At 37.5% G+C, this 26,455-nt stretch overlaps 1 protein-coding gene across 4 annotated transcripts in view; it reads right to left on the bottom strand.

Annotated features, from left to right (window-relative positions):
• nrg2a (neuregulin 2a) overlaps positions 1-26,455 on the bottom strand; it is a 122,033-nt gene that overhangs the window by 53,900 nt on the left and 41,678 nt on the right. For 3 of the 4 annotated variants that reach the window (XM_073824300.1, XM_073824298.1, XM_073824299.1), the window contains exons 2-3: positions 16,376-16,544; positions 15,400-15,518 (exon numbers count right to left, since the gene is read on the bottom strand). In XM_073824300.1, the coding sequence (XP_073680401.1) occupies positions 15,400-15,518; positions 16,376-16,544 (288 nt within the window). Of the gene's footprint in view, positions 1-15,399; positions 15,519-16,375; positions 16,545-26,049; positions 26,271-26,455 lie in introns of those variants that run through there. The other variant, XM_073824301.1, reaches the window with a different exon arrangement.

The following is a 26,455-nucleotide window of genomic DNA, read 5'->3' as shown; positions in this document are numbered from 1 at the left end:
CCTGAGCAAGTACAGAAAAAACTGCTATCACACCACCAGTTCTGTAGCAACAGCTTTGGTGCACTGCAGGGCACAAGAGTTCAGATGTCAGTGGTGTTTTGATTGTGTCGCGGACTGGCGCTCAACTGTGGAACTGATGTTGTTTTATCTGCAGGCAAGTATGCATGCTTGTGTGCTCAAGAGCAAGAGTGCAAATTCACAAAAATAAAAATAAAAATAAATAAAATGCCAAACCCAGAGTTTCAGGGCAGCATAAAAGAGCTCTACATGATCCCAGCCAAGGAATAAGGGTCTTATCTAGTGAAACGATTGGTCATTTTCTAAAAAAAATAATAAAATTGATGTACTTTTTAACCACAAATGCACATCTTGCATTAGCTCAACGTCACACATTGCATATTTACGGAATGCAGAAGTACTGACCCAGTGTTTACAAAGTGAACATGCAAAGAAAGTCAAAAAAAGGTAAAACAACGATGTTGGATGATTCTGAAGTTAGAAGGGAAAATGAATTTTTATTTTTTGAAAAAATTACAGATTATTTAGCTAGATAAGACCCTTATTCCTTGGCTGGGATTGTGTGGAGCCCCTTGAAGCTGCATTGAAACTGCAATTTGGATTTGATCCTCATTGAAGTCCACTATATGGAGAAAAATCCTGGAAAGCTTTCCTCAAAAATCTCTTTTCGACTGAAGAAAGCAAGACATGAAAATCTTGCATGACATGGGGGTGAGTAAATTATCAGGATTTTTTTATTCCTGAAGTGAACTAATCCTTTAAGCAAATTGAACAAGTTAACCTGTAGGTACAGCCATTTCATATTAAGCTTCATACAAGCTAACATCCCTATAATAATCCCTATAGGTAACATATAATCCTATGTCCTCTTTTATGTAATTCCCTTTCAAGTGTGTTCTTGCAGAAATGTGTAGTAAAACAAATGCATATGTGCGGTGAATGTCGAATACAGCTGTGGTGTGGGTGCATTCTTCAGTGCTGTAAAGGCCTTGTGTAATCTATTATGTCTTTAAGACCTTTAGTGCAGACTTGAGACTCTTCATGTTTGCATTAACGACGACGCACACAAGCAACAAAAGACAAGCCTGTTAGGAAGCACAGCTTTCCCTGAAGCGTGATTGCAATAGTGATCTGCTATTTGGATGTTTACATTTGCATACTGTATTTGCATACAAGACAATTTGGAGTACACAGGGAGTTTACTGGAAGTATGAGTCACGTGTCAAAGTCTTTCCAGTCGCTGTTTAGGCAGGAGGCCAAATCTAAAATGCATTTCATTCAAAGAAATTCTATGAATCTAATTGTGATTCTCAAAAAACCTGTTTAAGAATCGTGAACCCTTTCAGAAAAAGTCATTGAGGGTATTCCTAAACCTCAGTCCACCATAAGACAAAAAAGAACGAATAAAAGCAAGAATAACAGAAGCCTAGAGTGAACTCTGTCCTGTATTTTTTCCTTTTCATTAACAGGTCTTTATTTTTCTCCTCTATTGCCTGCTTCCTGCTGCATAGCTGATGTGTCTGGTCTTGTCCTCCACAATCATTTCACAGACGACTCTGAGAAATCAAAGAGTGCTATTGCGCGCGATTGCACAACAGGACGCGTGTGTAAACAAGCAAGACTCGGGGCACTTACCCAGAGGGGGTGGGGCGCTGCTGGGCGACGTGAGGGCAAGGGTGCTCGTCGGGCTGGAGGTAGGCTCAGAGGAGGCCGTGCCCAGGGCAAGTGTGGGAAGAGACTCAGGGAACCATCGGAAGGAGGACACGGGAGTGCCGTTTGTCCACACAGCATCATCCGAGCCGAGCCCCTCCACCTTATCCTCTCCCCTGAGGACATCTAGCCAGTCTGGTTCCCGGCTGCGGCTGGCTCCTTGAATCAGAGCCCGGCGGAGAAGCAGCAAACATGCTCCAAGTCCCAGAAGCAGGAGCAGCAATGCAGGCACAAGAAGCAGGGCTCTTCCTCCGCATGCACCTCTGCAGCAAGGCCTCAGAGAGCGGCGTGTGGTTGTCTGCGTTGGAGGGAAACGCTCCACTCCGGCCCCAGACACAAGCCCAACACTCTGCCCCTGACAAAGAGACACCAGAAGGACCGGCAGCGGATAGACAGACACATCTGGGTCCATCGGAGTCTTGTCCAAATCCTGCTCGATATCTCCCGGCTTGCACTTACTTTGCAAGCGCTCATAGGGCTAACGTGTCCGGTGTGAAATCTTTATTACACACTTTTCAAACTACCCTGCGCACACACATTCCTCAAGGCCAGTTGTCAGTGGTCCTCGGACACTACCGGGCATGAAATTGCGGCATCGTGGTCCTTACGGCGAGCTGGCAGACAGAAAGCAAATTGCTAGATGTGGGGTTTCAGATCTGGGATGACCCCTCCCAGAAACAGCAGCACCAGCCTACTGCCCACAGCTCTGATGGTCACAGCCAGCTGCAGCAAATCCACCCCGCTGGAGCACACATTCACACACCCACATATATAGCAGCATCCGGTCTGATGGGGAAAACAGAGGGGCTCTCCACACCCAAACACACTTAATGAAGTAATGAATACTGTGGGCAAGACCACCAGCAACATGTGGCATGGGGGGAGTGGGAGGGACAGCTGCGGTGGATGACTACAAAGGGCAGCACCTTTTAAAGAAGCAAGCAGGAATGGGAAATATATGTATTCCTTATGTGACCAGAGAAAGTGCATCAAACACAGTGCATGGGCCTAAAGAATCTGACCCCTGAGTTAAAGGTCACACACGGCTCCTAATGGCCAATGCTTCATAATCCGAAACACGCTCCCTGGTGCACAAACTCACCTACAGTACACACATGGTCATTATGGCTGTACATCAAAGGGGATACATATGTCCTACTAATCAAATTAGGGGTTGTAGATTTACTCCCCAATCTTGGATATTTGATAACATACTTGCAGATGAATTCCACAAATAAATATATTCCAAACACACACACACACACACACACACACACACACACACACACACACACACACACACACACACACACACACACACACACACACACACACATATATATATATATGAATTAAATTACCTAGCCTTATAACCCTAACCCTAACTCTTATAAAGCCTAATTTAAGAATATAAACTGTTTGCATTATTTTCATAATTAAGACATTCAAATTAGATTTCTCCTAAATTCTGGTCATGCAATTATATGGTTCAGTTAAAGAAAAAGTTTAAAAATTTTTATTACACTTTATTTATTATGCCATTTGTTACAGTGTAATTACACAATGAATTACTGAGTAATATGAATTAACAACATTGTAGTTACTACAGGGTTAGATTTAGGATTAAGATTTGGTTTGTTATTACTATTGTAAGTGGATGCACTTTAAGGTGTAACAAGGAAGTTAGAATTAGGGTTTGGTTTAGGGTTAGCTGCTTATAATTATGCATAATTTATTGTTATCACTTTTGTAAGTGGATGTAACATGTAAAAGGTGGTTAGAGTCAGGATTATGGTTCGTTTTAGGGTTAGTTGCTTATAATTATGCATAATTTATTGTTACTACTATTGTTAGTAGATGTAACAAGGATGTTAGACTTAGAATTAGGGTTTGGTTTAGGGTTAGTTGCTTATAATTATGCACAATTTACTGTTACTACTATTGCTAGTAGATGTAATAAGGATGTTAGACTTAGAAGTAGGGTTTGGTTTAAGGTTAGTTGCTTATAATTATGCACAAGTTATTGTTACTACTATTGTTAGTAAATGTAACAAGGATGTTAGACTTAGAATTAGGGTTTAGTTTAGGGTTAGTTGTTTATAATTATGCATAATTTGTTATTATTGTAAGTTGATGTAACGTGTAACAAGGACATTCTGTCACGGTAAACACGAAGTCTGGGTCCAAAATGCAGGGGAAGATATATTTAATTAAATAAACACAAATAAACAGAACAAAACAAAACCAAAAGGCCAACACGGCACAACACAACTAGAACTGGGCAAGATACACAAAACAGGGAACACGATCAAGAGCAGGGATCCGGCACACAGAGACACACATACCAATACAGCATACAGGAAAACAATGCAGACTCAACAGGGTAGTGGGAGAGTGGAGATTATAAAGACAATGGTGATTGTGAACAGCTGTGGATGTGATGAGTGCTGATGACAAAGACAGGTGATAACAATTAGGAAGTGCAGTGCAGGGAACAGCGACCTCAGGTGGCTGAGGGAAAACCCCACAGCCCAGATCGTGACACATTAGAGTTAGAATTAGGGCTTGTTCTAGGGTTAGTTGCTTATAATTATGCACAATTTACTGTTACTACTATTGTTAGTAGATGTAACGATGTTAGACCTAGAATTAGGGTTTAGTTTAGGGTTAGTTGCTTATAATTATACATAATTTTTGTATTACTATTGTAAATAGATGTAATGTAACAAGGATGTTAGACTTAGAATTAGGGTTTGGTTTAGGGTTAGTTGCTTATAATTATGCACAATTTATTATTACTACTATTTTAAAATGTAACATGTAACAAGGATGTCAGAGTTAGGATTAAGGTTTGGTTTAGGAATTAGTTGCTTGTAAATATGCATACTTTTTTGTCATTACTATTCTAAACTGATGTAACGTAACAATTGTAACAATGGTTAGAATTAGGATTTGGTTTAGGGTTATAGTTGCTTATAATTATGCATAATCTATTGTTATTACTATTTTAAGGGCTAGGGTTAGTTATCCATAATTACAGTATACATAATCTATTGTTATTACTGTTGCAAGTAGAGGACTTTAGAGTTAGGATAAGTTGCTTATAATTATGCATAACTTATTGTATTTACTATTGTAAGTGGATGTAATGTGTAACACAGACATTAGAGTTTGGTTTAGGGTTTGTTGCTTATAATTATGCATGATTTATTGTTATTACTATTGTAAGTTGATGTGGCATGTAACAAGGATGTTAGACTTAGAATTAGGGTTTGTTTTAGGGTTAGTTTCTTATAGGTATGCATAATGTATTGCTATTACTATTGCAAGTGGATATAACATGTAAGGACACCGCAAAAAAGGGTTACGGAAATGTTATAATAAAGGGGAAATACTAAAGGGGTAGCTATATGCATAATTATCATAAAATAATATCAAAATGCAAAAATAAAAAAATGCAGTCAAATCAGGATATGCACAATATATTATGACCATGTTAACTAACGCATCTTGAAATAATGTTGCCTGAAAAAAGTCATAAATCAGTAATGAAAATAATGACCATCTTACTTTTACTGCCCAGAATTATTAATCAGTAAATCCCTAAGCAAAAAATGTTCTTATTTATTTCACATTTCAGATCAAATATAACCTGGACATATTCCTAAACAGGTTTCGTGTGATTTGTTCCCTCACACGCACACACGCACGCACGCACGCACGCACGCACGCACGCACGCACGCACGCACGCACGCAGGCACACACACACACACACACACACACACACACACACACACACACACACACACATGTTGGGTTTACATGTTTTATGGGGACATTCCATAGGCGTAATGGTTTTTATACTGTACAAACCATACTTTCTATCGCCCTACACCTACCCTACACCTAAACCTAGCCCTCACAGGAGATTGTGCACACTTTTACTTCCTCAAAAAAACTCATTGTGCATGATTTATAAGCCTGTTTCCTCATGGGGACCTGAGAAATGTCCCCACAAGGTCAAAATCTACTGGTATTCCTATCCTTGTGGGGACATTTGGTCCCCATAACGTGATGAATACCAGGTGCACACACACACACACACACACACACACACACACACACACACACACACACACACACACACACACACACACACACACACACACACACATGTTTGTTTTTGTGAATTGTGGGGACATTCCATAGACGTAATGGTTTTTATACTGTACAAACGATATTTGCTATCACCCTACACCTTCCCTACACCTAAACCTAGCCCTCACAGGAGACTGTGCATATCTTTACATTCTCAAAAAAACGTATTCTGTATGATTTATAAGCCTTTTGAAAAGTGGGGACATGGGCAATGTCCTCATAAGTCACCCTCTCCTTGTAATACCTATGTCATACCCATGTTATTACACAAATTTGTGTCCTGATATGTCACAAAAACAAACACACACACACACACACACACACACACAAACACACACACACACACACACACACACACACACACACACACACACACACACACACACACACACACACACACACACACACACACACACACACACACACACGTTGGGTTTACATGTTTTATGGGGACATTCCATAGGCGTAATGGTTTTTATACTGTACAAACCGTATTTTCTATGGCCCTACACCTACCCTACACCTAAACCTAGCCCTCACAGGAGATTGTGCAAACTTTTACTTCCTCAAAAAAACTCATTGTGCATGATTTATAAACCTGTTTCCTCATGGGGACCTGAGAAATGTCCCCACAAGGTCAAAATTTACTGGTATTCCTATCCTTGTGGGGACATTTGGTCCCCACAACGTGATGAATACCAGGTACACACACACACACACACACACACACACACACACACACACACACACACACACACACACACACACACACACCCTAACTCAGCTGCCTCCATAAAGATATATTGCAGAAATCAAAACAACAGGGCTATTTGGGCTCTTGGCAGTCTTTTGTTTGTTGATGTGTTATGTAAAGCTGCCCTATTTGTGCTGAATTAGGGCTGCTGTCACCAGTTGTTCTTGTTGGACTGTAAATACAGTTGGCTTGCCATGAATCTCCCTGACTGAGGGCCGACACCGATCGTACCGCTCACCCGCACCGATCAATGTCTTCAGTTCCCTTACAGGTACTTGACATTCTAGCGCAGTCACTGCCAATGCCCCAAAAAGATTTCTAGCATCCTTTAAGCCCAGTTAATCTCGTCGTTTGGGCTGTCTGAGAAAACGAATAGCCTGTTTTTTGCAACAGAAATAGAAAGAGACAAGGAGGAAAGAAAGAAATCTGAATCAGCGGGGTCAACATGGTTGACGTCGGCGTTTAGCCAATGCCTGGAGTTAATATCTTACATTAAAGATAAGCGATGGTTTATATTAGTCAAGTTAAGCAGAAATTGATTGGCTTTCATCACAGAGGCAGGTGTTGTGTGTATGAAGTTTTGTGAGGAGCTTCACAGTGGTTTGTGAGAGCAGGGAAAGCGGCTAAGAGAAAGGGAGAGAGAGATTGCTGCTGGTGGGCCCCAGCATGACTGATGAGTTTGGAACAATCGGCCGCCCAGCTGCGTTTTCCATCAAACACATTCCTCTCACCTCACGCTTTCCCTCTGTCCCACTCGTTCGCTCTGCAGCTGTAAGCAGCGCCCCCTAGGGACGTGAATTTTATGTGATGGACAGAAAGACTTGAGCCATCTGTGGCGGGAATATCCCCATATCTGTTCTACCACAGCCTGGATTTCGCATCATCCTATTTTTCCACTGAAAAAGATATCTTTGCTTCTGACAAGATTGAATGTGATCTGATTGTGTGCAATTGAATATCGCTCTGTTTTCATTTGATCCAATCGGAACCAAGGTCAACGTTGAAAATACGATCCATGTGTGCAACTGCCCCGAGGTATTATGCAAATAAAGTCCCAGTTGTGAACTTTTCTACAAATGTGACACACATGCAGCGTGTGTGTGCTGAAGCATGAAGACCGCACCAAACCCTCCTCAAATGGGCTGCAGCCTGAGAATTCCCGATCCGGCCGTCAGCACAGAGGAGATCTAAGGGAGGAATCACCTCGACTCGTCTCTGGCCTGGAGTTCTGGAATAACAGAGAATCCGATTTCAGAATATGTGATTCTGAAATCCTAAAGCACTTACAGCACTTTATGTTTAGGGTTTGTAGGGTTCGCAAGAGGGTTTTAAACCTGGTATAAATACAGTGTGATGACCAAAATCATTATGAACTTAAAACTTTCCTTTACATGGAAAAATGAATAAGTCAAAATGGATTCTAATATATTGCCTTTTTACATTTACATTGATTTATTTAGCGGCATTTTTTACAACAATATGATATCAATTATTTTTAATGCATATAGTAGGTTTTCGATAACGGATATGTCAAACTTATTTATTAAAATTGTTCTTGTATTACTGATTTTTGACAATATACAACAATAAAAATATAACAAGCATAATGGATATTAATAATGTTTTCATTATTTTATTCTTTGGATATACTATATATACGGGATATGACTATTTAATTAATAAGAATAAGAACTAATATATAATAAATGTTGTTATTGTTATTGCTGTAATACCTTGCAATTTTATGTATTTTAAAAGCAGTACCAGTAATTATTATTATTATTGTTGTTGTTAATAATAATAATAATAATAATAATAATAATAATATATTATTATTATTATTATTATTATTATTAATTCCAGTGAGTTACATAACGATAATATAATATTATTAATTGTATTATTATTGTATATATTATATTACTATTATTATTATTATTATTATTATTATTTATTAATTAAATTATTATCTTATTATTAATATTGATGAGTTATATAATGAGTTATATAACATACATAACATATATACCCATATATTATTATTTTTCTATTATTAATACCAGTGAGTTACATAACAATAATATAATATTACTAATAATACATATATTTTATTACTAATTCTTATTAATTATTAAATTATTATCTTATTATTAGTAGTAATGAGTTACATAATGAGTTATATAACATACATAAAATATATACACACATATATTATTATTATTATTATTGTTATTGCTGTTGTTGTTGTTGTTGTAATACCTTGCAATTTTATATATTTTAAAAGCAGTACCATGAATTATCATTAATAATAAATATTATTATTTATTAATATAATTTACTATAATACTATTATTAATTATTATCTAAATTATTTTTGTTTTATTATTAATCCGCAATTATTATTATTATTATTATTATTATTATTATTATTATTATTATTATACTATGCCATTTCATTTACATACAAATGAGAATAAGAAAAAATATTATTATTATTATTATTATTATTATTATTATTATTATTATTATTATTATTATTATTATTGTTGTTGTTGTTGTTGTTGTTGTTGTATCCCTTGTTGTGATGGTACATATTTTACATGTTAACATGTTAAACATAACATATACACATATATTATTATAATTATTATTACTACTATTATTATTGTTGTTGTTTTTGTTAATACCTTGCAATTTAACATATTTTAAAAGCAGTACCGGGAATTATCATTAATAATCAATATTATTATTTATTGATATCATTTACTATAATACTATTATTAACTATTAATTATTTTCAAAACATTTTTTATTATCCATTTTATAATCCATATTATGATATATCCATATATGATTAGTATTATTAATATTATAGCATGCCATTTTTATTTACATGCAAATAAGAATAAGAAATATTATTATTATTATTATTATTATTATTCAATTGAAATTATTATTATTGTTGTTGTTGTATCCCTTGTTGTGATTTCACAAGCAGTACCTCAAAACATTTTGTTAATAAATTATTATCATAGTATTAGTAGCAATGAGTTCTACAATGAGTTATATTATTATTATTATTATTATTATTATTATCATCATCATCATCATTATTGTTGTTGTTACTGTTGTAAAACCTTGCAATTTTACATATTTTAAAAGCAGTTCCAGGAATTATCATTATTATTAATAATTATTATTATTTCTTAATATAATGAACTATAATACTATTATTGATTATTCTTAATATTAATATAAATATTATAGCATGCCATTTACATACAAATACCACCCTGCATTTTTTCTCATTTGATATCCTGTTTTATTTCTAAAATGTATTAGATTATGCAAATAAAAGCCGTTTGAAGGTCAAACTGTTAGCGATTCTGCAAACGAAAAATAAAGCGGTTCATATGTTCACCTTATGAACATTAATCTACACGCTATTGTTAAATATGAGATAAAATAACAGTTGAGGACATGAGCATGTTTAGTCCGACAGCACATTTGTAACACTAATACTGCTGTCTGCATGGGCTGATTGTTTGCCCACTAAGTATTCCTCCACAACATAACCTCCTGACCTTTTCATGTCCCGCTTCACCCGACCGGTGACCTGTGACACCAGAATGCTTTGATAAACCAGAGCCACCTTCAACACGGACACGTACACAAACACACAGGAGCAGCAGGCAGTGAAGGGTGACAGCGCTGAGAGACGGCTATCACAGGCCTGCTGCGCAGACAGAAGAAGCAGTGTTTCGCAGGCAACCGCGCAGCCGAGCCACCCCCGGGGGAAAGGGGTGGACTCTAAAATAGTCTGTTGTTTGTCTTCATTAATTGTAGTCCCAAGGTCACAGGGTCTCTGGACACCCTCAGTTCACCTCCCCTGAACAGCCATAACTTCAAGCCTGATCAGCTATAATTAATGAGTCCAATTACTCAGCTCACTTATCTTGTTAAACGTCCTGCTGGAAGAGCCAAAATATGCATGTGTGTGTTTACTGGAGTTGTTTAAAAGGGAGGTGTGTGATGAAAAACAGCCTTTATGAAGAGAGAGATTAATTTCCTGTGTCATACCACCAGTGCAGTGACAAAAATCAGCCAGCGATCTGATTGGCCGCCGGGGTGAGAGGCAGCACGCGATTGGCCGAGTGCCTGGACCGAGCCGACGATCTACAACTGCATTACAAAATGGGTTTGAAAAAGCTGCCTCTGCAAAGCATCTGGCTCTCCTCCTCTTTATCGCTCTGTCTTCTGCTCTCCCTCCATCTTTCTCTCCCCCAACGCAATGCCTCTTTTCCCTATCGACCTCTACATCTCTCGTTCTTCTTCTCAAGCAGATTCACAGATAGCACTGGTGTGTACAGCTGCCGCAGGCCCCTAAAACAGCGTAGACTTTCTCAACAGTAGCCGCTCAACTGATGACCTCAGGAAGAAATCAATCTTGTCAGCGACTGGAATAAATTAAAAGCCTGTGTCCTCCTCAACACGAGCATCACGCAAGTATGAGCACTTCCCATGATTTGCACCATAGAAATTGCAAAAACTGATTTGGGCTATTTTCCAATCATTCTAGATAGAATGAAATAGCCAAAAATACTGATAAAAATCTGCCTCCAACTCACAATAAATTGTGGCTTTGAGATATTAAAGGGGTAAAATTATTTCACCCAAGCCTGTATGAGTTTTTTTTTCTCATGTTGAACATAAAAGAAGATATTTTGAAGAATACTGGTAATCAAACAGTCGATGGTCCCCATTGACTTCAACAGTATTTCTTTCTCTACTATGAAAGTCAATGGGGACCAACAACTGTTTGGTTCTTCAAAATTCTTCAAAATATCTTCTTTTGTGTTGAACATAAGAAAGGAATGTTTACAGGTTTGGGAGGACATGAGGGTGAGTAAATGATGACAACATTTTTATTGTTTTAACTATTACTTTAAGTCAGATACCTAAAAAGTCACGATGTGAGTCAGTCGTGACTTTGTTTCTCGTAATTGCAACATTAAATCTTACAATGTGACATCTTGCAATTGCAGCTTTGTTTCTTGTAATGGCGACTTTATTTCTTACAAAAATGGCTTTATGTTTTGCAAACCAGCTTTATATCTTACCATAAATTTTTTTCTTGCGATTGCAAGACTTGTTTCTTATAGCTTCAATCTCACAATGTAACCTCAAATCTCATAATTGCAACATTATATATTGCAACTGTGACTTTATATCTCAAAATGTAGATTTGTCTTGCAATTCAACGTTATGTCACACCTTCGGGCATTTGATGTTGAATTTGGGACACTGTTTCTCACTAACTGCAACTTTTTATCTCACAATGTGACTGTATATTTCATACTTATGTAGAACTTTACAGTAGATTTAAAAAATTAGATAACTATATTAGTTAACACGGACGATTGAAAATATATAATGCATTTATATTTATCTTGCTGATAATTTCAATGTTAAGTAATACATTATCAAATGTTTCTGTTAATATTACTAAATGGAAATGAGCTACACTCTTAAAAATAAAGGTTCCAAAAGGGTGTTTTTGTGCAGTGATGCCATAAAAGAATCATTTTTGATTCCCCAAAGAACCTTTAAGTGAACAGTTCCTAAAAGAACCATTTTTTAACTATAAAGAACCTTTTCTGCATTTGAAAGGTTCCATGGATGTTCAAGGTTCTTCATACCATTCTTCAACATTAATGCCAATAAAAAACCTTGACATGTACACATACTAACAATAAACAATAATCTGTTTTTATTAACTAATGTTAGCAAACATTAATCACCTTAACTTAAGGGTTGTAAGGTGTCACTCATAACAAATCTCACAACTGTATCACTCGTAATTGTGACTTTATATTTCACCATTGCAACTTTGCGTCTTATAACTGTAAATTTATTTCTCACAACCAGTGTTGGGGAATGTTACTTTTAAAAGTAATGCAACACAATATTGTGACATATTCAATGTAAAATGTCCACTGAGTGGCGCTAAAAGAGTGTTTGTTTGTTTTTTCCCCCCAGGAACAGATGAACTTACATATGGTACATTTTATGTGACCTTGGTTTTGTATGTGTCACCACAGTTCTGACTTGAAATGTCTGTGAGTGACGCTATAACTCTAATGCTTTGTGACGTTTTAAAATAACGTACCATCGGCACTACACCTAAATCTACCCGATAGTATGAATAAAAGTGAATGAGATGTAAAAACGCAATGCAAGCATGTCGTTTTAGCTTGTTTTTCAATCTCTCATCTTTCAGCTCTTTCATCGTGAGTCATGTTTTTCATAGGATTTGTACCCAAAGATTCTGCATCCTAAGTCCAATTCTGTGCCGGCTGAGCTACCGAGCAAGCTTGTTATATTCAGAAAGCAAAACATATGGAGCTGTAATCATAACTGTTTATGAAAACGATTACAAGTGCTTGCTGTTCATTTCTGTTGGAAACTGCAATATATTTCACCATTGCAACTTTGCTTCTCGTAATTGTATATCTCACAACCAGTGTTAGGACAAGCTACTTTTAAAAGTAACGCAATACAATATTGTGTTACACCATAAAAAGTAACTAATTACATTGCTTAGTTACTTTTTTATAAAAAGTAATGCAGTACGCTTCTTTTGCATTACTTTTTGTCACCTGAGCTTGGCTTGCTTATTTATTTTCAATAACCCAAATAACCCAAAAGTTATATTTTTGCCAACTGTAAAGGACCTTTCACACCAAAAATGAAATAAATAAGCCTGAGGCTGAAGGAAATGCCTCTGGTCTGCACTCCCAATTTCTCTCAACATTGAGATAGGAAAGATACCAGTGAATAAATAAGAAAATAAAGTGACTTGTGCAATTTGCAAAAATAACTAATATTATATAACTAATATTTTCTTGTAAATTTAAAAGTAATGCATTACTTTACCAGTTATTTGAAAAAAGTAATCTGAATACATAACTTGCAATACCCAAAACCCCAATTCAGCATTATATCTCACTATCAGGCTTTTTATTATACAGTTAACTGCAACTTAGGAGACTTTATATATACTTACTTACTTTTAACTTTATCTCACAATTAAAGTTTTACTGTTTACTCTAAGGCAGAGAAAGGGTTCAACAGCAAGAGTTGAACTTGTGACCTTTCAGACTTAAGCAAAAATATTCCTCTGAGTCACATTAGCTCCCGCTCAGGTGGGGCCTGATCCCCCTGAGACTGAAATCCTAGAATCGCCCTAGGATTTCTGCACCGTCAGAGGGTAGAAGGCTGGGAAAACAGCGTATCGTACAATCAGTTGAAGGTATTTCCTAAGCTGTTAGATTTATGTTTCTCCGCTGAGCTCCTGAGCGCTTCATTGCTGGTGGCCTCATTCAAGTTGTTGATCTACATTGCATGCTCTTTTTTTCCCCTTACTTCATGAGGACTGTATTGGGGGCGGGCCCCTCCCCGAGCCTGGGGCCACACCACCTCCGATGGGCTTGGTCTTGCCTCCACCTTCCTTGTACCTGTGTGTGTGTGTGTGTGTGTGTGTGTGTGTGTGTGTGTGTGTGTGTGTGTGTGTGTGTGTGTGTGTGTGTGTGTGTGTGTGTGTGTGTGTGTGTGTGTGTGTGTGTGTGTGTGTGTGTGCAAGTTGGCTGCCGTGACACTGTGAGACTTGTTCTGGGGCGCCTGACATGCCGACAAACAATCAGAGTGAAACATACACAAACACACATATGCACGCACCTCTCCCAACCCTCCTGCTGCTGCAAACCTCCACACGCAACTACAAAATGCACAACCTAACAGTCATTCCTTCTGGAAAATCCATCTCAATTGAGTTATGGAACTTACTCTTGAACGCCTTAGAATAGTTGGTTTTTGCCTATTAAATAAATAGATTAGACAAATCAGATACCAACTGTTTACACCAGTTTAAGAGGGTCAAGCTGGTTTTGAGAACATTGTGGGTGGTCAACCAGCTACAGATCAGCTAATAACCATTTTAGACTAGCTAGAAGCTAGCTTCCATTTTACAAAACCCAGGTACCAGCTTGAACTAGATTTTCTATCAGGGGTGAGATACCTGGAGTAATCTCAACTTGGAAGAGCAGCCAACTATGCACTTACAGATATGTGCAAAACCTTGACATAAACACACACACACTTGTTTTTGAGTATTCTGTCCATGTTGTGATCTTGTGCACGTCTTCATCTCTCACCACAATACATTATCAGCTATAAAGAATGTATATATTTGACTCTGAACCACAAAACCAGTTTTAAGTAGCATGGGTATATTTGCAGCAATAGTCAAAAATACATTGTATGGGTCAAAATGAATTTTTTTTTTAATGCCAAAAATCATTAGGATATTAAGATCAATTTCCTACCATAAATATATTAAAACTTAATTTTTGATTAGTAATTGAATTCATAGATTGCCAAGAACTTCATTTGGACAACTTTAAAGGCAATTTTCTCAAGATTTAGATTTTTTTGCACCCTCAGATTCAAGATTTTCAAATAGTTGTATCTCAGCCAAATATCGTCCTATCCTAACAAACCATACATCAATCAAAGCTTATTTATTCAGCTTTCAGATGATGTATAAATCTCAATTTCAAACAAAATGGACCCTTATGACTGGTTTTGTGGTCCAGGGTCACATATTTGGCATTCACCAAAAATGATCAGCAGCCAGCCATCAGCAAAGAAAGTTATACACCATGCTGAGCCATTACTTTAAAGAAAAGTTCTCACTTACTGCTTTGTACGTGCACTGTACTGGTGCCGTTGTCCTTCCCCAGAATATTCTCTGCCACACATGTGTAATTCCCAGAATCCTCCAGCTTTGCACTGCTTATCTGAACTTTGGAAGTTTTCCTTCAAGAAGAAGACAGACAGAAATAGGAGAAAGAGTCAAGGATTCCGCTATAAAAATGGAAGAGGGAGAAACTCTCCAGAGAAAACCTCTGCATAAATTCTATAAACAGAGATAGAACAGAGACATATGACACTCTGAGAATCCCAGTGTTCTGGTTTGCAATAAGTGAGCTTCACATTGCTGTAACCCTTCCACAAATGGTTCATTTTGGGGAAGAATCAGTTTGACAAAAATCCTCTTTACATTTAGATCATTTTTTCATGTAATTTTCGAGGCAAATTACTCTTTATTATTGTTCCATTTACGGAACTAACCATGGAAGCATAAAGAATCACAATCATAATTCTGTGACATATTTCATGTCTTCTGAAGTCACTTTGTGTTTGCGTTGAGGAACAGACCAAAATTGAAATCACTATTTATTGAAAATCGTTGTGTTCCCGAATACAACTTTGATGCATGTGTATACATATTTTGTGCCATTATCTAATTTTGCAACAACATAAGCTTAGGTAGTTAAATAATAATAATAATTTCTAGAGAATATTTGCACCCACAGGTTGGTAAACCAGCTTTCCCACCAGAAGTTAAACCGAGTGAGATCATTTTAAACTAATAATGCTGTTTTGAGTGAGTTTGCATTTTTGATGACCTATTTCTTTAATCGTGTCATTAACATCATAAAAGACATGCAAGCTGAAACACTTCACTTTAATTACAAGGGCACAGGCAGTCTTTAGCACACTGCCCACAGTCTGAAGCTCTTGACTTATGTGAAGGTCACAATCTACTCTTAGAACGTCTAGAACTGGAGGTTGGGTTCTGCTGGTGTGTGCTAGTGGAGATGCTGACTCACTTGCCGTTCCTGGAAATTTTGATCTCTTTGCTCTTCTTCAGTTCAGCGCCATCTTTGTACCACTTGTACTGCGGGGTGGGGTTGCCGGAGGCCTCACACCTCACAATCAGCCTGCTTCCTTCGTCCACCAGCACAGGATTTTTCATGCGCTTCAGTGAGGGAGCAGCAGCTGAACAACAGAAAGAAAGAAAGAATATTATATATGATGTTTTTAACACCAACATGTAGTAGGGTTGATGCAGTGATGGAGCATAAAAGAAGGGAGGGACGCAGAGAGAGAAAAATCCAGAAAAGTCTCTTAGCTGGCCAGATGATGTCACCAGAGACACTGGCAGTGTGAGGCAGTTCTCCTTTCCCTTCAGTCCAGCGCTGAGCTCTCTCCGCTCTCAGGGATCAATGCAGCACATTTACAACACTGAAAGACCTGCATTGTGTTGATCTTCACTTTCATGGATTTGATAACACATGAACATGCTAAAAAAAAAACCCCCACGATTCAAATCTGATTATCCGATTCAATTGAATCAGTTCAGGCTAAATGGCTCTCTCTCTTTGAAAGGAAGTGTTGGAGTGTTCAGTTTGTTTTAGTGAAGTAGTTCATACTAAGCTGTCCTTTCTGTCAAAGCATCTATATGTCTGATTCATTCAAGGGAATCAGTTTAAGCTAAATGTCTCTCTCACTGACATGAAGCATTCGAACGCCTGATTTATTTTAGTGAATTGGTTCATACTAAGTGGTTCTCTCTGTCAAAGTGTTGATAGGTCTGATTCAAATCTGATTCAAATGAATTAGTTCAGGCTAAACGACTCTCTCTCTTTCTCTCTCTCTTTGTAAGCACTGGAGTGTTTAGTTCATACTAAGCAGTCCTCTCTGTCGAAATCATTTATGTCTGATTCATTTGTGAATCAGTTTGCTCTAACCATCATTCTGACATAAAGCATTAGAATTTCTGATTCATTTTAGTGAATTGGTTAATACTAAGCGGTTCTCGCTGTCAAAGTATTGATATGTCTCATTCAAATCTGATAATCTGATTCAAATGAATCTCTTTCAGACTAAACGACTCTCTCTCTTTGGAAGCGTTGGAGTGTTTGCTTCGTTTTAGTGAATTGGTTCATACTAAGTGGACTTCTCTGTCAAATGATTGATCGAAATGAATAAGTTCAGGCTAAACGACTCTCTCTCTTTGGAAACGTTTGAGTGTTCAGTTCATTTCAGTGAATCAGTTCATACTAAGCAATCCTCTCTGTCAAATGTTTAATTCAAATGAATCAGTTCAGACCAAACATCTCTCTCACCTTTTTGCGTTGGAGTGTCATTGGTTTTAGTGAAACGGTTCAGACTAAGTAATTCTCTCTGTCAAAGTGTTGATATGTCTGATTCAAATCTGCTTCTCTGATTTAAATGAATCGGTTCAGACTAAACGACTCTCTCTTTTTGGAAGCGCTGGAGTGTTTAGTTCATTTTAGTGAATCAGTTCATACTAATTGGCCTTCTCTATCAAATGTTTGATTCAAATGAATCACTTGAGACTAAACAGCTCTCATTTTCTTTGATAGGAAGCTTTGGAGTGTTCAGTTCGTTTTAGTGAATTGCTTCATAATAAGTGGTTCTCTCTATGTCAAAGTGTTGACAAGTCTGATTCAAATCTGACTATCTGATTTAAATTAATCGGTTCAGGCTAAACGTCTCTCTCTCTTTGGAAGCATTGGAGTGTTTAGGTGGTTTTAGTGAATTCAAAAGTTCTTTTGTGAAATGGTTATCCGTCTGATATGAAGTGTTAGTACGTTGGATTCATTTTACTGAATCAGTTTGTGCTAAACGGCTTTCTCTCTGTACAGTATTGGAATGTCTGATTCATTTTTCTGAATTGGTTTGCTCATTTATATAAATTACTGCGTATTCCAGTTTATAGTTGTTTTGTTAGATTAGTCAAACATTGTTTTGTACCAAAAACACTGCTCTAATTAAACATCAATTAGTTATAAATGTAAAAAGATAATGACCCTTTTAGTAGCTTAAGCTAACTGCTTTGTTTCAAATTTGTCTTACTATTCAGTTCTTTTCTTGTATAATAAGAAGGAAACCCTGGAAATTCTAATTGTTATTATTAATGATTTGGTGACTTATATAATTTATTAATAAGCTGAACTTATTACAAAGAACGAAATTCATCCAATCAGAGACTTTAATCCCAGAATGAGATAATGTCCTTAAATAAATTTATTTTGAAAAAGCATGTTGTCAAAACACCAACGTTCGAGATAAAAGCAGACAGACTTAACACATATTTCAAAATTGTGCAAGAACAGGAACTGATGACAGTTCCTCTATAAATCCTAAAGAGACACTCAATCTCAGACAACAGTCAAAACACAACAAAATGGAGGACAACAGTGCTGAAAGGAGGTGAGGTTGCTACATGTGGGCTGCCACATGTCCAGACGCTGCCATGCATAGTCACTCAGGAAATGCATTATGGGATTAATGCAGACTCAGACAGCAATCACAAGGCTTCAAAGAGTTGCGGTTCCACAACCGAAGGGCAGAACTGGGCGATGGTGTTTGGCTGTACCCTACTGTCCTGGATGAGAGAAGGGCGCATGCTGCCCCAAGGCTGGGGCAGGAGTTGGTGTAGTTCTTTGGGCCTTCCCAAAGCAAATCCATGGAGGCAATTACACTTTTACAACGGCTGCCTCATCATTACTAGACAACACGCATGATCAATACCCAATTAAAAGCCTTTAGCTATTATCGCAAAGCATCAAAAAATAAACAGACGAGAATACAAAAGCATCAACATCAATTAAAATCTTAACAGAGGTTGCTAAAATAATCAGCAGCCATACTAATTTTGGAACTACTGTCCCACTTTCCAGTCCCAGTAAAGGCAGCTGTTTTATCCAAACGTCTGCTTTCATGGCTGAATGATGCAGTCTGTTCTGATGCTGCGTAGCTCAAAGTAACATGACAGTCTCTGGCACAATGTTTGAATTGTACTGTCAGTCGAATAACGTCTCATGGTTTCCCATGACAGCCTCTAGTGATGCGCATTCTCTCAGAAAACCGCCAAGTGTCCGATGTAGTTCTGCTCCACACCATTTAACGCTCACTGCTGCCATTACCCCTCAGAGGCCATTAGACTGATGGGATACAGTGCGCCAGCAACGCGATTCTTTATACAAATATTTAAAGACACTGTAATCTCCCTGTATATTTGTGCTGAATGAAACCGAGCTGATTTATCGCCCCCAAACCTCTTGAATAAAATAAGCACGGTTTTCTTTTAATTAAACTGGAAAGTTAAAGTCGTTTAATAAAGAAGCAAACATCAACACCGTCTGAGGAAAAATAAAAATCGCTGGAATTTGATTTCATGATACCCAACAGAAACTCTCACACTGTTGTCTGAGCCTTTATGAGAACCAAACCGATTTTATCATCTGTCTAGAAGCTGGATGAGTAAGCAAAGCCTTTTCCTTTTTTTTTGTCCACAATGTTAAATTGTAGCTTTTTCTCACCACAAACTCAGGGCACCTGCATCATTACTCAGCATGCCTTCAGTGTGACTGCATTGTGCAACACAGCTTATGATAAATTCAAGCGGAGTAACTGTGTGTTTCACATTACACGCTGCACAACGTCCGTTATGCCAACATTACTGAAGAACGTGTTAGTGGCAGACGTGTACTTGAGTATACTGCCTAAGCAAGGTTCACCAGGGCTGAATCGGTGGTCGAGAAGGTCGCGGTTTAGCACATGACGTGTATGTGAGGGTTCTGTGGAGAATGACTGACATGAGGCATCTTGTTTCGAGTTGCTTTTGTACATGCAGGGTGATACTTGCCCGTGTTCAGATAAGAAGGGTGGGGTGTCTGATTTGTACGCTTCATTTTTTCCCGACTCCAGAGTAATACTCTGAGCTTTATACAGTCATAGTCCATGACAGAGTCATTCTAGACTATTCAAACCCATAAAGAAGATCAAACAGAAGTATGTGGTTTATTAAACTAGGCGCTGAAAACTGTCAAATCACACTTAAATGGCAAGTCATAACTAATGCCACATGTACGTGATGTATCAGGCATTATCATGTCTCAATTTAAGAAAGAATAAAGCACTACACAGACTGAATAATAACCAGCAGAGATAGAAAACCATTATTCTTAGAGTTTATTGCTCATTTAATGGCAATGCGGCTTCTGCTACCATGGTGGGAATGTTTGTTTGCGCTTCCTGCGCATGTAGATTATTTCTCCATACCACCCCTCAGGTAGCGTATTTCATCAGAGCTTTAACTGTCACACTTTTATGAGACGCATGACACCGTCTCAGTGGCCCTGCCTGTAATTCAGAAATGGCTTGGAAATGCATAACCCGAGGGACAGTGCCAAAGCTCAGTTTAAGCTGGCGAAATCAGTCTGTGGTTAGAAGAAAAGGAAGGATTATGGAAAAATGTATAAACCGCACAATCTTCGCTATCAAGCCATGGCACAAAACGCAGTTCTTTCGCCTTCCCGCTGTTTCCAAGGAACCAAACGTTTATTTTCACTTTCGTGTTATGACACATATCTTGTTTGGATACATAGTTTCAGAAAATTCCTCACGCAATAGCTGTCAGAATAAGGTGCAGCGTTGTTAGGTTTATGTTTTACACACGGGAGTGTGGCATGTGTGTGTTCTTTAAGAATACATCTCAGGTTTTGTCTCTGGTTGGTGCGTTCACTGTGCTTGAATTCAATTCATTTTTGACAGTTAAATTACACTACATAATTTAATAGTGATTTAAAAAAAATCTACTAAAAAAATGTCCTTACTGCAAGTTGATTTAAGTTTTGTAAAATAACAATTCCTTTTCATTCATACTAATTATACTTAAGCCTAAATAACACAACTGAACATTGTAAGTTTTTTTTTTTGGCAAAGTGAGTGCATGAAACAATACCAAAACGGGTTTACGTAACATTACGAAACAGCATTTAAAGTAGCGATGCAACCTTAATTGCAATTGAGCAAGTATGTGCTTGGTATAAAATAGCCAGATAAATCCTAGTTCATCAAGAAATATTTCACAACCAAGAAAATATGCTTGTGCAATGGCATATGGCTGCTTATTCTTTTCTTTTCTTTTCTTTTCTTTTCTTTTCTTTTCTTTTCTTTTCTTTTCTTTTCTTTTCTTTTCATATGACAATGCAAAATTAATCACTAACATACTGTATAAATAATCTGGGGGAATTCACTAAGAAGGAACTGCTTGCAATGTCTATTGGTTAAGCACCTGGTTCACTCAAGGAATGCAAATATGTTATGCAAATGCAAAAAATTCTGTGGTAAACATATATTGCATGGCACAAGGTCTTTTCCGCTGTGGAGGATGCAGCACACCAGTGCAATTTGGCATAGTTTACCGGTAGTGTACCTGTGCATCCCTGCACAACTGTGATCCGCATATAGAAATATGTGCTTTGAAATGCAAACACCACAATCGTGTCTGTTCTCCATCATTTGATCATTATTTAAAAATCCTCTGCCAAAATCAACAAAGTAATAAAATTTTATTTTCCATCTGTTTTCTGTGGACAGTAATAGCGTGACATCACACTAAACAAATAGTTTAGAGCTTAATCGTACTATACACAGAATTTGGTGTGTAAGGATCAGTGTTGGGGAAAAGTTATTTTTAAAAGTGATGCATTACAAAGTTCAGTAAGTTACGTAAATGTAAGTTACGTAATCAGATTGCTTCTTTCAAGTAATGTAAAATAACACATTACTTTTTAATTTTCAAATAACTTTTTCAAATATGACCCTGGACCACAAAACCCAACAATAAGTAGCATGGGTATATTTGTAGCAATAGCAAACAATACATTGTATGGGACAAAGTTATCATTCTTTTTTTCTTTTATGCCAAAAATCATTAGGATATTAAGTAAAGTTTATGTTCCATGAAGATATTTTGCAAATTTCCTGTTAAACTGAATTTTTTAGTCATTTTTAGTAATCGGTATTGCTAAAAACTTTATTTGGACAACTTTTGGAAAACTTTTCTCAAGATTTTCAAATAGCTGTATCTTGGTCAAATATTGTCTTAAATAAATAATATCTTAACAAACCATACATCAATGGAAAGGTTATTAAGCAAGCCCTCTCCAGATTTTAAAAGTAATACAAAACTAATGCAAAAGTAGCACTACTGTAATTAGTTACTTTTTTAGGGAGTAACACAATATTGTAATGCATTACTTTTAAGTAACTGATTACAAATTTGCAACATTGCAACATTGCATTACATAGTTACTTTTTATGGCTTATATCACATTACATTACTTTCATATTACTTTTTCTCACCTGGGTTGAGCTTATGTACTATTTTTATGATAAAAAAAGGTTCTATTTTGCCAAATGTAAAAGTCCTTTCACACCAAAAGTGTATGAGTAAAGGACGCAGCTCAAACAAACTGTTACTTTAGCAATATTACAAATGTAATGTGAATTCAATTAATGTGATGTTTAACTAAAGTAATTTTTGCTTATTCGTATTGTTGAATTGGATCATCGAAGGTCAGCAGCAAAGACACGGGTTAATAAATTGAGATTAAATACTTTTAGAATATTTGTTTTATTTAACATCTAATTTTTGCAAGTTTGCATCATATTCTGAGCTACTGTTTTTGCAGAGGTGAAATTAGTAAATGCATGTTCACATTTAGTCTCATCATTTTTACATTGCGCACACAACACCTCTACAATACCTCCTGATTTCTCTCAACATGAGAACAGGAGAGTTGTCAGTCAATAAATTAAAAATCTGGTGTTACTTATTTAAAAAATATTTTTCAAATAAACACATTAAATGCTGTTTCCACTTAAACAGGCAACTGAATTAGTTGCTTTAAATACAATTTAACAATTAGATTTTATGTGGTTCTTAAATAAAATTGTATATCCACACAAAAAAGTGACAGAATCATGTAATGCTACTGAAACCTAATTCAAACCTAATTCAAAGAAGGTACTTTTATGCCAGAGACACTTTAATATCCACATCAATTCTAGAAGCAGAAACACTTCTGAATGCTAAAAGTGATACAAAAATAAATGTCCTGTCATTGGGATTCCTAACATGTTCACTATAGTGTCCACCTTTTGTACAATTAGGGTGTTTCAGCTCTCAACCACAACCACAAGATTCACACGTATGCATTGTTTCAGAAAGCAAAGCCTGTTTTTGAGGAACAGTAAATATCTATAGCCTGAGGAGATGCTGTGTTCTCTCTTGCGGCTTGACAAGATGTGTGATTCAACCGTCGCGAACAGCCATGGCCAACGTATGTTGCCAATCAGATAGGATTCACCACAGTTATAATAATATCCAAAATAAGTATCATATGTAAATATATGATTCATCACATAAAACCCCCTTGATAGTTTCCTCTTCCCTCTTTGAACAAGTAATATACACAAGACTTCAAAATTATCACTGAAAACTGAAAAGACTTTCAAAATCGGAGACGAAAATGTGAAACATGTTCAGGTCTCAGCGGTGCATATCTAGCCACAGTTATTCAAAAGACTAAATAAAACCAACTGCCATGTAGAGCAAATGATCACGAAAACCGAACAGGATATCTGTGTCGACATATCCAGAAACATTGAACAATTTCCAGATATAAACTAAAAGTGTGGTTTATCACTCAAAGAGAAACGATTCGGACACATTGACAGAAAGCTATATGCATGTGTGGTCTTGGCAATCAGTTTTGTTGCGCATACGCCAAATATAGCCGCATGTTAACACAATCAATCACTTCAAAAATGTGTATATAGTTTGAAATCCTTTTGGTTGTTTTGTTTTAAATAGATCACAGTCTAAAGCATGCCATGCTATTTTGTCTTCTCCGCGTCAGTAAGTGCTTTGTTAAGTCACTCATGATTCCTGCTTTTCTTTCATGTCATTTCAAAATCAGAACTAAAGAGCTAAATCAGGACCTGGTTAAATTTAGCAAGAAGGTGTAGTGTAAACTAAACTGAAGGGTTAACACAAATGTCTTCTCTCCCAGGAGACACTGTATAAAACTTCTCCTGGGCGCTTTTTTTTATTCACAGCTGTGCTTTGTTTCCGTAGACACAGCACAGGTGATTAGCATCGCTCTAAGAAACTGTTCTTCTCTACCACATCACACACACACTTTGACGTATATCTGCGACCACAGACGGGCAAGGAAACCACAGTCTTTACAATGTTATGTCTTACACAAGCGCAAGCACAATATATGTTAAATTACACCTGTGTTAGTAATGGGAGGTCAAGCGTGTTATACGACAGAAATGAGGACCACATAAAAGCTGGGGAACACAATACTCTCTCTTTCAGAGTCCCCCTCAAATCAAGCCTCGGGGAACACAGGGTATGAAACACCAACCTCAAGAGATCGGACACTGAAAGACTGAAAGAAATAGACATGTCTGTAAATGAATAAGAGGTGGGGGGGAAGGTATGAGAGATAGAAAGACAGAACAAAACTACGCCCTCTTGTCTTCAGCCGCTAATGTAATTGAAGCGTTTCATATCAGAGAGAATCTCACAAGCATTTAGATTAAAAAAACTTTTTAAACACTCAGCAGTTCTTGACATAAGTACACGATGTGCTAGTCTAGTGGTATAACTTTTGTTTAACATGCAAGGAGACACAGGTTTGAATCCCAATGTAATACACCATCTTTTTTTTAATGCAGCAGATTTGACAATTTCAAAATAGCTCCACTAGTTAACTCGCATTGGTGACTTCAGTCAACACTTTTTTACAATAATCACAAAACTTCAAAACGTTTTTGAATGGCATTCAATACATTTTACTCAAAACTTGATTAAGAATGAGTGCATGACGCTCCTGGGAACAGGGAAAGATGGGAGTCTTCTATGCAAAGTGTGAATCATCCCGCATAAACTAAAGTAGTGGGGTATGTGAGCAGCCTAAAAAGGGATTTGCCTCTTTCCCGCTATGTCTCCCTCCTTGACCTCAGGGTCAGACTGCAGTGACAAGCCGTGACTTGCAGCAGTGTCGAGTGAAAGAGTAAGAGCTTGTGCTCCTCAGCCCCCATTCAAGAAAATCTAAGCCATGACGTTTGAAAGGTTTCACAGCAACAACCGTCTCCCTGAAGTGCAATCCAGTGGAGAAACAGTGTGGCAGCCACTTGCAGAAGTGTACACCGGTGCAGAAACACGAACAAGTCCTTTAAAAGTACTTGAGGAATGAGAGCCTATGGGAGGCAGCCGACAATTTGGCTGAAGCTCGGCAACAATGCAACTCATTAGCTGACAATATGCAGAAATCAGGTGAGAGTGCTGGGGAAAAGCCGCTGCCTCTTGTGACATAAGAAACCGGAGTAGGAGTTTATCAAGGACTTTAGGTTGCACGCCAAACTGAATGAGGATCTGGCTTGCACGCAAAACACACATTAATGCAACAATTGTGTACCTACGTCACAAGGGCTAGATATGCTGCTACACGTTGACTGCTTTAGGAGGTCCACCTGTGTGACAAACATATGCAGCAAGCTTTGACAAGACGGGGAAAGAGATTCTTTCACATGTCTCACACCCCAGAACCCCCTCTTGCCACAGGCACACACACTACTCACACACACCTTGCGTATGTTTTCTATTTACCTTCTGTGGGATCTTTGCTCTCCTTGCGTCCTTTCTTGCCTCCTCTTTTTCTCCCATTCCGTTCCCTCTTCTTACCCTCTGACATTGTGTCAGTGCCAAAACAAGAGTGAAAAATGTAAATCCACAATGGAAAGAAAACCCAAGTAGTCCTATGGGGAGTGTGACTGGCGCACTTGAGACTCTGAACTTGTCAGAGCGTTTGGGCTCCTATATACACTCACTCTCTCACATCACGCAGGAAACACCTACTTGCAGCACGGTGAGAGAGAGAAAAAATAGTGGAGCGAAGACAGTGGAAAAGAGAGAGAGGGAGAGAGACAGAAGGGGAGGGGAAGAAAGGGAGGGAGCATTGGGAGGCATTTCCCATCGCTGTCAAGCAATTAACTGTTCCTTGCCTGGATCTTTT

The sequence above is a fragment of the Garra rufa genome, chromosome 19 (genome assembly GCF_049309525.1).
Source record: "Garra rufa chromosome 19, GarRuf1.0, whole genome shotgun sequence".
In the NCBI taxonomy this organism is placed as follows: Eukaryota; Metazoa; Chordata; class Actinopteri; order Cypriniformes; family Cyprinidae; genus Garra; species Garra rufa.
This window is presented reverse-complemented; position numbering and strand designations above follow the sequence as displayed.